The following is a 17,247-nucleotide window of genomic DNA, read 5'->3' on the forward strand; positions in this document are numbered from 1 at the left end:
TAAAATTCCTTTGCTAATACAAAGAGCAACTAAGAACAACAAAGAGAATGGCGAAGAGGAGCAAAGGCTCACCTAAGAGACATGGAGGAACCAAGGGGGAAAAGGAATTTCTGCCAGCCTCCACTTGAAAGATAAGCTAGGCTTGAAGGACAGCTTGAACTTCATCTGGAAAGCAATAGGGAGTCCGAAATTTTTTTTCTTCCTTTTTTTAACAAAGGAGCAACACAAGAAAGAGAGTATCTTCAATGCATATCAAAAATGCAGTTCAATGCAGTTCAAAAATGAACTACCTGTTTTAGAGGTAAAAACCAGAGGCAAAGAAATGACCTCATACACGGTAGAACAGCCCTGAAGGAAAAAGCAATCTCAAAGATGTGGGTTGGAGATGGATTCCAGGCACAGCGTGAACGAAGAACCACAGGCCAGATGAAACTGTTTGAGAGTGGCAGGAGGGTGGGAGACAGAGGGAAACACTACTGATCTAATCTGCATACTTGAGTCGGGAAATTTCAGAGACAACGTTGCTGTAGGTACCAATCTTGCCATGAGAGACATGGGAGGACACCACTTCACAGATGTTGCAAGAATCAGATGATAGACACTGTAGCCATCCTGCCTCCTGCAGCATGTCACCCTCAGAGACTTGAGACACTCTAAAAGCCAGCCAACCTGGCCACACCCACCTCTCATCCACATTGGCGGATCCAAGCACGAGAAGACCACCACGGATACCCCGAGACCAGAGGCTCAGCTGAGCAAACAGGTAGGCGAGGACCATCCTTATTCGAGCCTGGTCAATAGGAGAGAGGCAAAGGGTTATCCTGAAAGGGAGGTATAAGGAAGATGTACACTAGCACCATGCTTCCACCAGCTCAAGAGATGGGGTTCCCCAACCACCTCTTTTTTTTTTTTTAAAGAATTATTTTATTTAACTGTATTTATTTATTTGTTTATTTATTTATTTATTTATTTATTTATTTAAATCTGGCCACAGAGGGACAGAGAGAGAGAGAGAAAGAGAGAGAAAGTGAGAAAGCAAGCCACCAGGTCCAGGACTCGAACCGCAGTCAGCGATGTGGGAGTCCAGCACTCTCAATCACCATGCCATCTGCCAGCCCCCTCCAACCAACTCTAAAAATCAAGAAAATTGGGGCTAGCAGGTGGCGTAGTGATTAAGGCACTGGACTTCCACATGGCTGACCATGGTTCGAGTCCTGGAGCCAGCAGCCTGAAACTCACATTGGGCACACATCCTCTCCCTAGAGGAGAATGGAGAAGTAACTGTGGTGTGGCCATCCCTCCTAGGGCATGATTTCTCACTTTCCCTCTCTCCGTCTCTGTCTTTTCAGTGAGTGCACATGCCCTGTAGCAAAAAACCAAAACCGAAAACAAAAACAAAACAAAAAAAAACTAAACCAAATAAATAAAATAAAATAAAATAAAATAAAATAAAATAAAACAAAATAACTTAGGAACTTTCTGAAGTTCAGGGAGAATGACAGTCCAAAACCCTGAGACAAAACCCTGCCTTCAGGGCTGACCCTACCTCTGCAGTCATCAGGTGAGCTCCATGTGTAGAATGCAGAGCCCAGGAGGGCAGAGAGCACTGGTGGAAGGACTGAGCTGCAGTGAGTGAAGGAGAAAGCCCAGTTCTCTTGTCTTACTCCCTTTAACCCAGGCATTTCTGGAGGGGAAAGGCTACCATGTGCAGCAGGAGAGGGCAAAGAAACAGGACAGACCTGTGTGGTGGGAGCCTCCAGGCCTCTCTTCTCCCTTTGCCAATCAGCCAGTGCCTTGCTCACTGTAGCAACCCAGAGGCAGGGTAGTGCCTGGGCCGCTCCCTGAAGGACATGCACAAGCTCACGTGTTCATGTACACACATTTGTATGTACATACGCACGCATACACTCATGTCCACACATGCATACTCACAAATATATGCACTCATATTCACACACACTTGTGCATATTCACATTCATATCCTCAAACTCTCTTACTCACTTATACTCATGCAGTTTCTGTCACATGCATAAGCACACTGATATCTTACACATGTACACACCTGCATACCTGCACACTGTTACACAGTTGTATGCTCACTTATATATTCCCATGCACATAAACCTCTAGCCTTGTCCAGAAGGCTGTGTGGTCAATGATTCTAAGGAGGCACAGGCTGCAGACTCTAGCCTTGTAGTCCCCGGGGCTCTCTGAAATCCTTGTTCCACCCCATGGTGACAACGGCCCATGTGGGAGGTACCTGCACATTCTGCAATGCCAGGTTTTCCCTGCTGCTTCCTCCGTGAACTGCAAACACAGGGCTTTTCCCTGTCACCAGGCTGAAGATGCCTATGACTGCCTTCACGGCTGGGTCGATGTTGAGACTCATGTGGTGGCTGGAAGAAGAGTAAGCGTGGAGAGGCATATGTGTGTGCATGCACCCATATGCATGCAGTGAAACACATACGACATGAAACTGACAACTATTACAGCCTTAAAGTGCACGACTCAGTGCTGACTGGTGCATTCGCAAGGCTGCATAGACATTATCACTCTCCAGTTCCAGAGCTTTGCATCACCCCAAGAAAGCCTTGTCCCCATCAGCAGTCACTCCTTATCCCTTCCTCCTCCAGCTCCAGACAACCATGAACCTACTTTCTGCTTCTACAGATTTGCCTGTTCCGGACATTGCACAAAAATGGAACTATCCATGGTGCCCTCTGTGGCTAAGTTCTTTTGCTCAGCTATCTTCAAGGTTCATCCATGCTGTAACCTCCACAAAAATGGAACTATCCATGGTGCCCTCTGAGGCTAGCTTCTTTTGTTCAGCCTACCTTCAAGGTTCACCCATGCTGTAACCTGTATCAGTGCTTTTTCCCTTTTATGGCTAGGAAATATTCGTCTGTATGGAAAGGCCATATTTTATAACCTATTTATGAATCAATGGGGGCAGCTGGGTCATTTGTACTTTTTGGCTATTGAGAATAACATTCTTAAAGACCTTTCTGTGTAGCTGGGTTCCTGTTTTCAATTCCTTTGAGTATATCCCTGTCCTCTCCCTCCTCAGTATACACCCAGGAGAGAGAATGCAGGTGAGGAGTGGTCTACAGCCGAGCTTAGCAAACAGAAGGGGCAGCTCTTCATTTTCCCCTCAGAGGCAGAAGAAATGGAACACAGGAAATGAAACTGAGCCTCATCTCTCTAAAAAGGGGCTTCTCTCCGCTCTCCCCAATTACAGAACTGCTGGTGGAGAGGCAGCCAGGGGCAGGACAAGTGACATAAGGAGGGTGTGAATCAAGCTCCCTGCTGGGATCCGCTGAGCTGGCTCCATGTGCTCCCACCCTGGTGAGCGCAGTCCACCTGCAGCCCATGCCTGAGATGCAAGCCTGACGAAGGGGAAAGTGTAACATAGCCTGGGGCTTGAGGGGGTGTGGAGGTCAGAACAACGATTTTTCTAATACTGGCTCAAACCAAGAGGATGTAGAAACCTACTCAGCTTCTAAACACACACTGAAGATGCTGTGGCGTGTCCGCTGGTTCTAATCGCCATTACAGTGCCTACACTCACCCAATGCCAGGGGCAACGCTACCTTCCGATCTGCTGGGCCAATTCTCTGGCCCGGCTGCAGGTCTCCTGGGAGGAGTTCTCGCTGGCCATGTAGCAGGTTGTCAGAATGCGTCCACAAAGGTCTCGGGGGTCCTGGGGCGTGTAGCTGATCTGGTTTACAATGGCCCGGACGTCAGCCAGCACATCTTGATCTGAAATTCACCGAGGAGAACAGGTAGAAGCTATTGACTATGTCAGAGGTGCCAGTCCAGCTCAGTCCCAGCCTGTCTCCCCGGGTACTGGCACTTAGTCCCATGCCATTGCCCAGCATCTCCATCAGATGAGTGTCATCATCCTGATTTTCTGCTGTATGCACTAAAGCTATGTGTATTAACAGCACCTGGAGTGGGGGCTGAATCTGGGTTCACCTGACCCAGTGGCCATGCTGTCACAGCAGCAGCAAGATGTGGTCAGCTGCCATGGGCACATTGGCTCCAACCTCCAGGAAGGGACTTTCATGGGCTTGCTGCTCCCAGTTCAGGACTTGGGCAGGACGTTGTGACATCTGAGCACAACGGCAAAGCCTCCATCCCCATAATGCTTAGGCCCTGCATTTTTACTAATCTCCTACTCAGGCAGCCCCAGGGCTGACCCACCAGCCTCCCTCCTAGCCATAAAAGGGAAAAAGCACAGATAGAGGTTAAGCATGGCATCACCTACTTCCGCTCTTCACAGCTTCGCAGACCTGGCGGCACATGGAGTAGACGAGGCAGGCGGTGGCTGCGCTGTCCACTCCACCACTCAGGGGCAGAAAAAACCCTGCCTGCAATGAGCCAGCCAAACACAGATGTGAGTCTTGGAGAAGCCACATGCCCAAAGATCAGCCTAGCTCCACCCTAGAAACCTTGATAGAGTACCACGGAAATGCACATGGGTGTCAGTGATTTTTCTAGGGCTGGGAAAATGTGTCATACATGCCAGAATTAATGTCCTAGAGGGAAAAGAGACTATTTTAGGATGTGTCTGAGGCCCAAATGAGTGTGGACACACATGACCACAGGACTGATAAGTCGTGAGTCACGACTGCCATCCACTGGGCTCCACTGGGACTTCAAAGAGCCAAACCAAGCTGTGCTCACTGGCCTCTGGTCAGTGTCAACTGCATTCCCACAGAGGCAGTGTGATGAAATGCTCTTTGTTGCTTGAATTAAGAAAAAAAAATCACTAGCCTGTCTTAGAATTAAGCACAAAACCAGTAGAACAAGCAAAGTGAGCCGGCTAGAAACAAAATCTTACCTGTTGGCTTCGTCTTAAAAAATCCCAGAGCCAGCAGGCAGGTCCAAGGCTGCAGAGCAATCGAAGGGTTGAGTGGAGGAGTGGCAGATCCTGGCCTGCCATGTGTTTGATCAGCTTCTCTAGGGGCAGGTCCCCGAGGTAGAGGTGGCACTAGGGACGTAGCTAGCAAGGACTAGGCTTTCGCAATGCTCCCATCTCTATATTAAGCACTTCATGTGAATTAATGCATTTTTTAATTGCCAGAGGGTACATGGACTCACTAGAGAAACAGAGACAGAGCGAAGGACAGGAAGAAAGCATCCCCAATGGGGCGTGGTCACACCACAATCCTGTCCTCTGCTTCTCCATCCTGCTGGGATTTGGGGCATGCACATGCCTGACAGGTTTTTCAAGGTGCCAGGGCTGGGATTCAAACAGCAGTCAGTCATGTGAGATTGGGATCCCTCAACCAATGGGCTACAGGGCCAGCCCACATTAATGCATTTTAATTCTGAAAATAATCTTGGGAGATAGGTACTATCATTATCCTATCTGTAAGTGGGAACACTGAGAAAGGACAGCACCTTTGTGCCCAAGGTCACAGCACAAGAAGTGACAGACCTAGCAGGTGAATCCAGGCGTTCTGGCTCTGGTGTCCATGCCTTCAACCCTAGCAAGGCACAGCCACCTCCTTAGCCAAGCAGCTACCCTGGGCAGCTTCAACCCCCTCCTCCCGGCCCGCCCCAGTGTAAATTGCAGAGGCAGTGGGGTTGGAGGGTAGCAGTCACATAGCAACGGAACCTCTCCTCCGAGTTGTGAGCACCCACCTTATCTCCTCTTCAGGGCTGTGGTATTTCCACTCGAGGGGCTCAGAGACTGGCTGTAGCAAGTCCTCACAGCACGAGAGGGCAAAATCCACCTTCACTCGGGGGTAGGGGCTCACCCTGCTGGCCTGTTGATGGAGGTTCAAGACAAACGAGGCCTCATACTGTGGAAACCTTATAAGTTCCCAGGACGGGATCTACCAAGGAGCCATCTTCTACTGCAAACCCAAACCGCAGCCTGCAGGAGACAGCCCTTCACTTCCACAGGCTGGCCAAAATCAGAGTGACAGGTGGCCCCGGGTGTTGGAGAGAGTGCAGAGAAGCCAGGGCTCTCGTACGCTGCTGGTGGGAATGGAAAAGGGCATAGCTGCTTGGAAGACGGTCTGGCGGTCCCTCGAAAGAATAAACAGAGGGGCCAGCTGGTGAGATGGTGGCTAAAGCAACTGGGTCCCTCATGGCCAACAGAGCAGTTTGAGTCCTGAACCTGGAGGCTTGAAAGCAGGTCATGTTTGCATGTGTGCTCAAAATTCCAAGAGGGGAATGAAGGAGAAGGGATTGTCGTGTGACCATCCCCCCGAGGGGTGCGTCCCACCCCCCACTTCTCCTCAGAAAGCACATATTCCCTAGAGCAGAAACTGAAAAACAAAAGGCTAAACAGCATTACCATATGACCTAGTTAGAATTCTAATCCTAGACACACACACACACACACAAATGTACACATACACACAAGAAATAAAAATGTGTGTCCACTCAAAAAAAAAAAAAGGCAGCAAAATCATTTAACAAACATAAAAATGGAAAATTATCCGGTGATGATAATGTACATAGTAACATCTAACTATACAAGACTATTAATACCACACGACATGGAAGAACACCGAAGGCAGTGTCCTAGTGCAGGAAGTCAAACAGAAGACCACACACTACATGACTTCATTTCTTTTTTTTTGTTTGTTTGTTTGGAGAGGTTTTTGCTATAGGGCGCGTGTGCTTGCCAGAAAGACGGAGACAGAGAGAGACAGAGAGAAAGCGAGAAATCACCCCCAGGGGGGATGGCCATGCTGTAATCCCTTCTCCTCCATTCTCCTCTGGGGATCTTGGGCATGCATGCACATGTGCCCGGTGTGAGTTTAAGCCGCCAGGTCCAGGACTTGAACTGCGGTCGACCACATGGGAGGCCAGCGACATAGCCATTATGCTAACTGCTGGTCCCATGACTCCATTTCTGTAGTGTCTACAGAACAGGCAAACTCAGAGGCAGAAAGCTGGCTAGTGTTTGCCAGGCTGTGGGGCAGCAATGTGGAATGACTGGAAATGGGCACAGGGCTATTTCTGGGGGTGATAAAAATGCTCTAATATTGACTGTGGAGACGGCTGCTCAAGTTTACATATATACTATACACCGCTGAGTCATGTACTTAAGCAAGTAAACTGTGTAGGATGGAAACTATGTCTTAATAAAGCTATTTTTTGGGGTCGGCAGTTGGCATGGTAGTTAAGGGTGCTGGACTCCCACATGGCCAAATGTGGGGTTCGAGTCCCAGACCTGGTGGCTTGCTTTCTCTCTCTTTTTCTCTCTCTCTGTCCATTGCTGGTCAAATTAAAAGTAAATACATAAATAAATAAATAAAGTAAAATAATTCTTAAAAAAAAAAAAAGCTATTTAAAAAAAAATAGCTTGCCCTATTTTAAGCTCACTCCTTCTAGAATGTTTGCAAAACCACGGTCTAATAATGATCATCCAATTTAATACTCTATTTGTAATGAAGTCTTACAGAAATGCAGAGTTCTGGATTATGAACAGGACTGCTGGCTGGATGAAGGACCTTGCTTACCTTCTGGGTTCTCAGGCTCTCAGAGCTTGCCCCCAGCTTCCCACACAGGTACCAGCCTAAGCTGCAGGCTGCATGCTGCCCACCCCCCCCCCCCCCCCACTTACATCCCAGAGTCTTCTGCCTCTCAGGCTGGGTCAGGTGTCCTCACGCCACTGTTTGTCCTGTGCTGACTGGCAGGGCCTCTTTACCTACCTGTCCCCACCTTATTCTAAGCTTCTGGAATCCCAAGGCTTAAAGTGTGGACCAAACAGGTGCTGACTGAGGACAGACAGATGGGTTCTTTCTGCACCACTCCCTTCCTCCATATTCCTGAGACTTCCCCTGTAGAGTTTTCACACACTGCATCCACACAGCCTCCGCCAGGCCTGCTCACTGTGACTGGTACTTTCTGAGTTTCTGATGAGCATCCAGGCAGGTTTCTACTAACACGCTTACCGCCAGGTTTCGAGAGGAAATCTCTGCCCTGTAGCTCCTGACGTCCTCCAAATCCAACGTGGCTGTCAGGACTTCCTAGAGAAAGGAATTTCCAAGAGAAATAAAATCTGCATTTTCTACTCCCAGTGTAATCTGACTGCTGCCATTGGTATGGCATGTGAAAGTCATGCCTTCTAAAGTAGGGGCTGGAACCTATGGATCCCTAGGGACCCAGGACAGGGGACAGGCAGTGTTACTGCCAACCCGAAGTTTGTCCCGTGTTGCCATGAGAACCTCCACTGCATTCAGGCATGTGCCAGTGCTGTTAATCACGGTGCAAGACGCGACTTTGAGAGTAAATATCTGGGGGCTTCTGGGAAAGCTTCTCTTTTTAAAAAGATGAACAGGGAGCAAGTCCCCCTTTTCTGCCTCTGAACATAGCTATGGGAAGATGGGATGGCTAGAGTTGCTGCAACCATCTCGTGACCGTGACAAAGGTCAGCTTGAAAAAGAAGGCACTACAGAAGGTGGAGCTGGAGAATGGTGGAAGGGCGGAGCCAGAGCCCCAGCCATTTACACCAGGGTGCTGGCATGACGCTGCCCTGATTCTGACCACCGCTGCGGGAGGGGTGTTCTGTCACTTGTAACGTTCAGAAGAAAAAACGTTTTAACTCATAAATGTTATTCCTTTTTTTAGGAAATAAAATTCAAATCCAATGATTTTCCTAGAATCTTGTCTCATTATATACAAGTGTGGGACCGCAAGAACTACCGCTGCGCACCACTGGGGGATACAGGACCGCTGGGCCACCTTGCTCCCCATTTGTTCTGTCACCTTTAACAGTGGGCCTGACTCACATTAGAAAACGCCCAGGAAGACCAGGAAAAGGCGTTTATATGCCCTGTTGCTTTCTTGTAACTTCCCAAAGCGATGGTCCACCACCCATCATCTTCCAGCATGGCAAAGCCAGGGGAAGCATGAAGCCAAAAAAAAAAAAAAAGTGGAAAGACAGGGATACTGTGATTGTTCTAGGTGTCTGTCAACCTGATGGAACTAAGGAATACCTAGAAAAAGCGTTACTCCAGGCATGTCTGTGGGGTGTTTCTGGAGGGGTTAACATGGAAGCCTGAGTGGACTAGATGTGGAAGATCTGCCCTCAGTGTGACGGCCCTGGTTCAATCAACTTGGGGGCCCAGAGAGAATAAACACAGTATCTTCAGTTGGGGAGGTCTCTTGTGAGACAGGGCAAGACTGTCTTCTGTTGCCTGGAACATCACAACTCAGGGCTACTGTCACAAGTGGGCCTTGGACAGCCAAGCCCAAGTTCTCCCACCAGCTCTGCTCCTAGGGATAAGGTCTCCCAGCCAAACACAGGGACGCCCTCACCCTTATCACAGGGACAGGCACGGTGTCTGCTCATTCCTGAGGAGTGTGCTCCAATTCTTTGCCAGGCCTCGGAATTATCCAAAAAGCCGACTGCATCTTCCTGTGGCACTCCACCCTCCACCCTGTGCCTCCCACAACCCCTGGCTGTTCGCTGTTCTCAAGTGCACCTGCCACGTGACCCTGTGTGGCAGGAAGTCCTCTTCAGGCTATGTGGGTATGTGACTAATAAACTGCTCGCTCTCAGCTGCCTGGTGCTATCGTCACATGTCATATGTCCAGCCATCCCTGTAACCCGAGGGCTGGACTTCCTCCCTGAGCAAAGAGGAGGCAGGGCCCTGGACACCTTTACGCAGCCCTGCTTCCACGCCCTGGCTACTGGGGAGTGTGACGAGCTCTGCCTCACACCAGAGAACTGGCCCGGGATAGGGCATGCTGCCCCCACGACCACACACACGCTTGCTCATTACCACGTCATCCAGGGAAAACTGGGCTCCTTGAGCAAAAACGCTTCCGTTCATCGCTATCATGGCGCAGCCATCGTAGTAGAGACGGTCCCCGTCACAGCCCTTCTGGTTGGCCAGCAGGTAAATCCCGCCGTTCTGGAAAAGGCAGAGCCGCCAGTGGAGCTGTCAGCCACTGTCCACCACCTTCACCGACCACCACCAGAAACGTGGCCAAGCCAGCTCATATGGCCTGCAGGCCCCCTCTCCATCCCTACTCTGCTGTCATCACTAGTGTCCCCACCCTGACAAAGAATGCACACACGCAGAGAAATACAGAGCCATGCAGCCCTCCTGGGGACCAGGCATTACCCAAAACACCTATTTCACTTCCCGACAACTACAAAGCGGGCATTGCTGTCTCCGCCAGGCACGGTGAGGGAGAGAAGCCAGGCTGCATGTGAAAGCCAAGACTCAAGCCCAGTTCCACTGAGTCCAAACTTGTCCTGTGAATGACTGCACACCACCACCTCTCGCCAGGCCACGCTGCCCGAGAACAGGCGTGGCAGAAGCATGGGTGCTCTCTAGGCTGCCATGATGCCACGGAGGGGTACATCAGGTTGCCAGTCACAGTGGGTGGGGACAGCATCTGCTACAAAGGACGGCTGCGTGTGGTGGATGAGGCCACGTGAGTGAAGCCCCGGGAGAGCAGTCTGTGTGTGTTTGCTGAGCACGGCCATGAGTGAAAGCACTGAATGTCTGTCTATCCTGCACAGACCAGGCCCCGCGGGCTCAGGAGCACTTGAGATAGAGTGCCCGCCCCATGGCACATGCCCCAGTGGCACAGCCCAACGCCTACCTTGGAGGTGGCCATGGTCACCAGGTCCACCCTGGCATGGGCTTTGCGCAGCACGTGGTGGCTGCCCGAGGCGTTGGTGATGATCTCCACGCCGTCCAGGCCCATGTCCACGTGTGGGCTGCGGCACAGGCAGGTAAACAGAAGACCGCTGGATTCTGTGCCCGCCCCCAGGGTTGCTCCTCAGGCTCCCTCGAGGCATCGCCACAGCCCGAGGCCATGGACCCAGGGCATCTGCAGTCCCAGGCCGTCCTACTGGCCTGGGCGAGGATGGGGCAGTCTGGCTGACCTGTGGGGTGTCCAGAGCTCCTCACAGATCTCGCTCCCAATGCAGGTGTCTGGGGTGGCCAGCACTGCGTCTCCAAAGGGCACGGTCTCCTGCGTGGAGAACAAGAGCATGCCGACTTATCATCCCACCTGGGCCGTGTACTGACCTGGGGCCCTAGGCATGCTCAGGAGACTCCATGAAGGCCACAGCTATGTCCCAGGCCGTTGCCTACAGCCTTGCCTGGAGCTTGGTTTAAAATTCACGCCAGGTGCGTGCGCCAAGATCCTGAGAGGAGAATGGAGGGGAAGGGACTACAGTGTGGCCACATCCCCTGGGGGATGATTTCTTGCTTTCTGTCTGTCTCTCCAATGAGCACATGTGCCCTATAGCAAAAAATCTCTCTTAAAAAACAAAACAAAACAAAAAACCATCCTGCTAAGAGGGAGCAGGAAGCAGGAGCCTTCTCCTCCACAATAAGCACCATGGGAATCCTTCAGGAGTGGCTCCAACACACACTAGATAAAGGACGATCTCCCACGGACAGAATGGGACACGAGACTGCAACCTAGGAGTTCAGTCTACTCCGAGAGTTGTTCATTCATGCGTTCACTCCACCATGTTGACTGTGTGCCACGGGGGTCCCCAGAGATTCGGTACAGAATGATAAAAACCAAGCTGCTGTGTTCGGGGCCTCACTGTAGCGGGCGAGAAGGATGCTGAGTTGTAAAAACATGGATGTTCTTGTATGATGGAACATCGAGATCAGCATGTGCCACAAAGGAAAATGAGGCAGGGAAGGAGGATGGAAGCTTACTTAGATGAGGTGACTGGGAGGAGGCTGTGCCTCATGTAAGAGGCCAACATGAAACGTGAGATCAAAGGGAGTTTTTATTCTGTCCTCTCCTTCCCCACTACAGGGACTTGGGCGCCTTGTGTTGGCTCTCGGAGCTGGATCTGACCTTGGGTTCTCACACACTGGAAGGGGTGGCTGCACATGGGAATGCCCATCAGGCCAGGCAGGGGCAATCTTGGTCTTGCGGTGTAGAGGAAGCAAACACTTGTATTCCGAGCAGCTTGAGGGCAAAATGTCATGGACCTTGATGGGACTGCCAACCCAGGACAGTCACTTCCGAAAGCTACCTCTGTCTTGTGACCACAAGGTAAGAGCAGCTGACTACAGTGAGATGCAACCTGTCCCCTACCGTGGCCATAAGACGGAGACCATGAGGGGACACCCCTGTCTTTTCCTTGAGAATTTAACAGAGATGACATTTTGCTCTTATTCCACATAATCCTTAAAGGTGGGAAATGTAAGCCCTGGGGGTAGAGAAGAAATGGAAAGGAGAAAGCCAGTGTGTGTGAGGAGAAGGGGAAGGAGGTGTGGAGAAGAAAAGCAGAAAGACGGAGGAGGTGCCCCACCAAGGACGCTGGGCCTGAGCCCCCACCCCCCCCATAGTGTCACAGAAGCTTCCTCCTGTTGTGTGTTTCCTACTTAGGCTAGCTGTGTTGCTTTCTGTTATTTCAGTCTAAAAGAATTCCTGTCCCACATGGTCCACCATGAGCCTAAAATCATATTTAACCAAAGAGCAAGTTTCAAAACCAGTGACTCACCTGTCCTGTCAGGTCTTGTAACATCCGAGGGAGAAAATACTCCTCTGTTTGCCTGGAAGGAATACACCAAGGATCTGTGAACGACCATCTCAGAAAATACGCAGAGTGGCACTTAAACTTAAAGGAGAATTAAATGGCTCCTGAAGCACACATGCCTTATAGCAAGAACTAAAAGAATACTTATTTATTTAGTCAGTCAGTCAGTCAGTCGGTTGGTTGGTTGGTTGGTTGGTTGGTTGTCAGAAAAGTCACGACATATTTTTTCTATGGCTTTCTATGCAAAAATATCATGACTTTTCCGACAACTCCATATTTAAAAACTTGGGGGCTAGCTGGTGGTGTGGTGGTTAAGGCAACAGACTCCCACATGGCTGATCATGGTTCAAGCCCTGGACCTGGTAGCTTTAAAATCAGGCTGGGTGTATGTACTCAAAATTCTGAGAGAAGAATGGAGAAAAAGGGATTGTGGTATGGCCAGCCCCTGGGGTGGGGTTGGGGGGTGATTTCTCATTTTCCCTTTCTCTGTCTCTCTGGTGAGCACACATGGCTTATGGCAAAAGCCTAAAAATAAATACATATGTAAATAAATAAAATAATTTTGCCTAAGGGTATCAGGCATTTTTAAAGACAGAATTAAGGATAAGGCCAATGATCACCTCCATGACTGGATTAAGACTGTATGACTGGGGCCAGCAGGTGGTAAGATGGTTAGGGTGCGTGATTCTCGCATGGCTGACCACAGTCCCAGACCCAATAGCTTGAAAATCGCACTGAGTTCTTGTGCATGCATGCCCAGAATCTGAGACAAAGACAGAGGAGAAGGAACTGCAGTGTGGCTATTTCCCTAGGGGTAATTTTTCACTCTTTTCTCTGACTCTCTCCAGCGAGCACATGCACCCTATGGCAAGAAAAAAAAAAAAGTGTGGTCATTTGAAGCATCCTTTTCTTTTCTTTATTTCTCTCTCTCTCTTTTTTTTCCCTTCTATTGTCACAGAGTGTGTGTGCTTACCAGAGAGATAGAAAGAGGGAGAAAAAGAAAGCACCCTTGTGTGGGATGTGATCACACCACAATCTTGTCTCTATTTCTTCACCTTGTCAATATTTTAGGCATGTGTGCACATCCCCCAAAGCGTTCTTTAAACCGACACTGGGCCAGGATTTGAACCATATGAGTTTTCTTGACTGGTGGGGTCTTAGGTAATAAATTTCTATCTTTGGAGGGGACAGTTATCAGGTCTTCTGGCGTCACTGTGCTCTCCAACAGAAATTCCCACTTGTGTGTTCCGGCTCATGTAAAGCATCTTAGGAATGTGAGTTAAAATCTTACCTTTTCTTGGAGACCAGCAGGTGGCATGGTGATTAAAGTGCTATACATTCAAACATGGCTGACCATGGTTCAAGTCCTGGACCTGGTGGCTTGTTTTCTCACTTTCTCTCTTTGTCTCTCTCTGGTCAAATTAAAATAAATGAATGAATGAATAAAATAAAATAAATAATTCTAAAAAAAAAAACCTTATCTTTTTCCCTAGGGGAGTAGTTTTTTGGAACATTATGGCCTTGACTTATGGCCAGGTTATTTACCCACTGTAACTAGTCCCCAATTTCTAGTGTCAGCAATGATTTACTACTTGTTTAACTTAGCCCCTGTGAGCTTAAGAGCTGGGGAAATTTTCATTTCTTCCCTTAACAGAAAAAGGAAAGCTGAGGATCAAGACCTTTTGGAGGGTTCCTGCTCAGTTTCATATTTCTATTACAGTTATTCCTATTTGTTTATTGGTCCTGCAAATGTAAATGGAATCATTAATATTATATGTTAGATTTTAGAGGCCAGCATGTGGTGTGGTGGTTAATGTACTGGACTTCCATATGGCTGAATGCAGTTTGAGTCCTGGACCTGGTGGCTTGCTTTCTCACGTTCCCTCTCTCTCTGTTTCTTTCTGGTGAAATTAAAAAAATAATAACAATAAATAACATTAAATAAACATTTAAAATATTATATATAACATTTCATATATGTATATGTGTGTATGTATATATGTGTGTATATACATACATACATATATATATATATATTTTTTTTTTTTTAAGGTTTTTGCCAAAAGGTGCATGTACTCCTTGGAGAGAGACTAAGACAGAAAGAAGTAGGTGAAAAATCACCCCCTGGGGGAATGGTTATGGTACAACCCCTTCTCCTCCAATCACCTCTCAGGATTATGGACACAAAAGTAAATGCACCTAGTGTGATTTTCAAGCTGCTGGGCCCGGGACTTGAACTACACATTCAGCCATGTGGGAATCTAGCACCTTAACCTTGATGTCACTTGCTAGTCTAAATAAATAAATTTTAATAGCTGAGTGAGACTTTAGACTTTGGTTACAAAACAAAATGACCTTAAAGGGTTAATGAATTTACAATGTGGTCCGTTACTCCTCTTCTCAAGCAATAGTCCCAAAATTTGACGTTAACAAACCAAAGTGAATTATTCCCCAAAGAATCCGTAAACTCCCTCTTTCTCTGCCTTCTCAGCAGAAATCTGGACATAGTTATGGTAATTAAGAGATTCCCAAAACTCTTACTTTAACTTAAATTCTAAGACGTCCTGCAGGATGGACATAGATCATATGTGAGCACATAGACCCCAGACTGAATGGTGCCAAAGCCTGATGCCTACACCCTCCCAAAATAGAAATGGATTACCTAAGGCTCAATAATCAAGAAAGCATACCAGAGGGTTATGCCTTTATTTATTTATTTATTTATTTATTTTTAAAGTTTTGGATTTGGGGTGTGTGTGCTTGATGGGAAGACAGACTGACACACACAGTGAGAGTGAAAGTGAGAAATCTCCCGGGGGATGGCCACATTGTAATCTCCTCTTCTATTCTCCTCCCGAGATCTTGGGCATGCACATGATTTTCAAACCACTGGGTCTGGGACTTGAACCACGGTCAGCCATGTGGAAGTCCAACAACCTAACTGCTATGCCATCTGCTGGTCCTGGGTAATGCCTTCTTAAACCACATCTGCTGGTCCTGGGTAATGCCTTCTTAAAATAATTATCAAGCTGATCATAGGTCTGAGACCTCAACCCTTAATTTTGCCCTTAAATATGTATGCTTGAGGGGCCAGCAAATGGCATAGTGGTTAAGGTGCTAGATTCTCATATGGTCAACTGCCGTTTGAGTCCTGGCCCAGTAGCTTGAAACTCACACCAGGCACACGTGTTTGAGTGCCCAAAATCCCTAGAGGAAAATGGAGAAGGGACTGAGGCATAGCCATCCCCACGGGGGGTGACTTCTTGTGGTCTATCTCGCTGTCTCTCTGGTGAGCACACACTCCGTATAGCAAAAATCTCTTAAAAAAAAAAAAAAAAAAAGTACGTTGGAACTCCTCCTGGGAGATCAAGCTTTTTCAGCACGTGTTACCCGCTCTTCTTGTTTTGAACATGACAACAAAGCTGTACTTTCTTCCACCCCGTTCTGTGCCTAGTTTGGTTTGAGGTGTGCCTGGGTTAGTACAGGATGAAGATGAGGCATGCTGATACAAAGGTCATTCAAGATTTAAGTGATGATTCACTTAAAATGACTGATCACTCTGAGGACTGAAACTGAATACCTCCCTTTGTTCTCAATTTTTCCTAAGAGGCCCTGGGAAGAGTTGTGCCAGAGAGTAGGCAGTAATCTTGCTACAGCAGACTGCTTTGGTCTTTGGACCACATTTGACTCTTGCACAGCATTCTGGGAATGAATAGCAAAGCCTTCTTAATCTCTGTTAAACTCAGATACTTTTTTCTGGTGACTCTGAGTCTTTCTGAGATAAAGACTTGTGCTTTCAACCAATTACTAATCTGAGTTCTAGATCTACCTGTAACTTGAAGCTCCTCACTTTGAGATGTTTTTGGCTAGGACAGTATGAAAACTGTAGATTTAGTTTTGCTTGTATCTCCTGCTGTCACAACCAAATAAAAGCACTGCAGTATCTAAGCACCCCTGTAGTACTTTCTTAGGGCTACCAGAAATTGTGTAGGCAGGCTACAGTCAATCATAATTTTGCTATGAATAAACCTTTTTAATTTTTTAAAGAGAGAAGTGTTTTTACTATAGGGCACATGTGCTCACCAGAGAGACAGAAAGCAAGAAATCACACCCCAAGGGGGATGACCATGACACAATCTCTTCTCTTTCATTTTCCTCTCAAAATTTTGGGCACGCATGCACATGCGCCCTGGCATGAGTGTGAAGCCACCGGGTCCGGGACTCAAACTGTGGTTGACTACATGGGAGTCCAGCAATGTAACTATTATGCCATATGCTGGAATAAGCCTTTTAAAATATTCTTATAGAGTTTGGTCCATCAACTGATTGATGATTTAGTTTTACCTAATTTGTGATAAACCTGGATATAACTTAATTAGCAACATCAGAACAACCATATGCAAATGCCAGGCACCAGCGCGCAGAGGCCTTGTCCCACGTTCTTTTGTAGCTCAACATGTAATCTGGAACCAAGGCTACACATGACTAAGATGTTCGATCAACATCCAGTGAACATCACAATGGAGCTCCTGTGTGTCCAGCACCATGACTCACCGACTCCTTGACCACGGAGTGAACCAGCGCAGCTCACGGTAGTTGCCCTCATTTGCCAAGGCCATCTTGGGTCTGATGAGCAGGATCCTCCTACAGGCAGGGGAACAGGGCACCTCACATCATGCTCCCGAGATAGGACACTGTGGTACTCACCACCACCAAAGGACAAGACTTGAAAATGGGGCCCTGAGCAAGT

The 17,247-nt window shown here is 48.1% G+C and overlaps 1 protein-coding gene across 2 annotated transcripts in view; it reads right to left on the reverse strand.

Moving 5' to 3' along the window:
• NADSYN1 (NAD synthetase 1) overlaps nucleotides 1-17,247 on the reverse strand; it is a 63,264-nt gene that overhangs the window by 15,685 nt on the left and 30,332 nt on the right. Inside the window, exons 5-17 of one of the 2 annotated variants that reach the window (XM_027774440.1) lie at nucleotides 17,052-17,141; nucleotides 12,462-12,513; nucleotides 10,872-10,960; nucleotides 10,586-10,703; nucleotides 9,754-9,885; nucleotides 7,921-7,995; nucleotides 5,651-5,775; nucleotides 4,845-4,893; nucleotides 4,269-4,371; nucleotides 3,592-3,760; nucleotides 2,262-2,397; nucleotides 1,740-1,841; nucleotides 684-790 (exon numbers count right to left, since the gene is read on the reverse strand). In XM_027774440.1, coding sequence (XP_027630241.1) covers nucleotides 684-790; nucleotides 1,740-1,841; nucleotides 2,262-2,397; nucleotides 3,592-3,760; nucleotides 4,269-4,371; nucleotides 4,845-4,893; nucleotides 5,651-5,775; nucleotides 7,921-7,995; nucleotides 9,754-9,885; nucleotides 10,586-10,703; nucleotides 10,872-10,960; nucleotides 12,462-12,513; nucleotides 17,052-17,141 — 1,347 coding nt within the window. The remainder of the gene's footprint in view (nucleotides 1-683; nucleotides 791-1,739; nucleotides 1,842-2,261; nucleotides 2,398-3,591; nucleotides 3,761-4,268; nucleotides 4,372-4,844; nucleotides 4,894-5,650; nucleotides 5,776-7,920; nucleotides 7,996-9,753; nucleotides 9,886-10,585; nucleotides 10,704-10,871; nucleotides 10,961-12,461; nucleotides 12,514-17,051; nucleotides 17,142-17,247) is intronic. The other variant, XM_006141093.2, reaches the window with a different exon arrangement.

The sequence above is a fragment of the Tupaia chinensis genome, unplaced genomic scaffold (assembly GCF_000334495.1).
Source record: "Tupaia chinensis unplaced genomic scaffold, TupChi_1.0 Scaffold000047_1, whole genome shotgun sequence".
In the NCBI taxonomy this organism is placed as follows: Eukaryota; Metazoa; Chordata; class Mammalia; order Scandentia; family Tupaiidae; genus Tupaia; species Tupaia belangeri.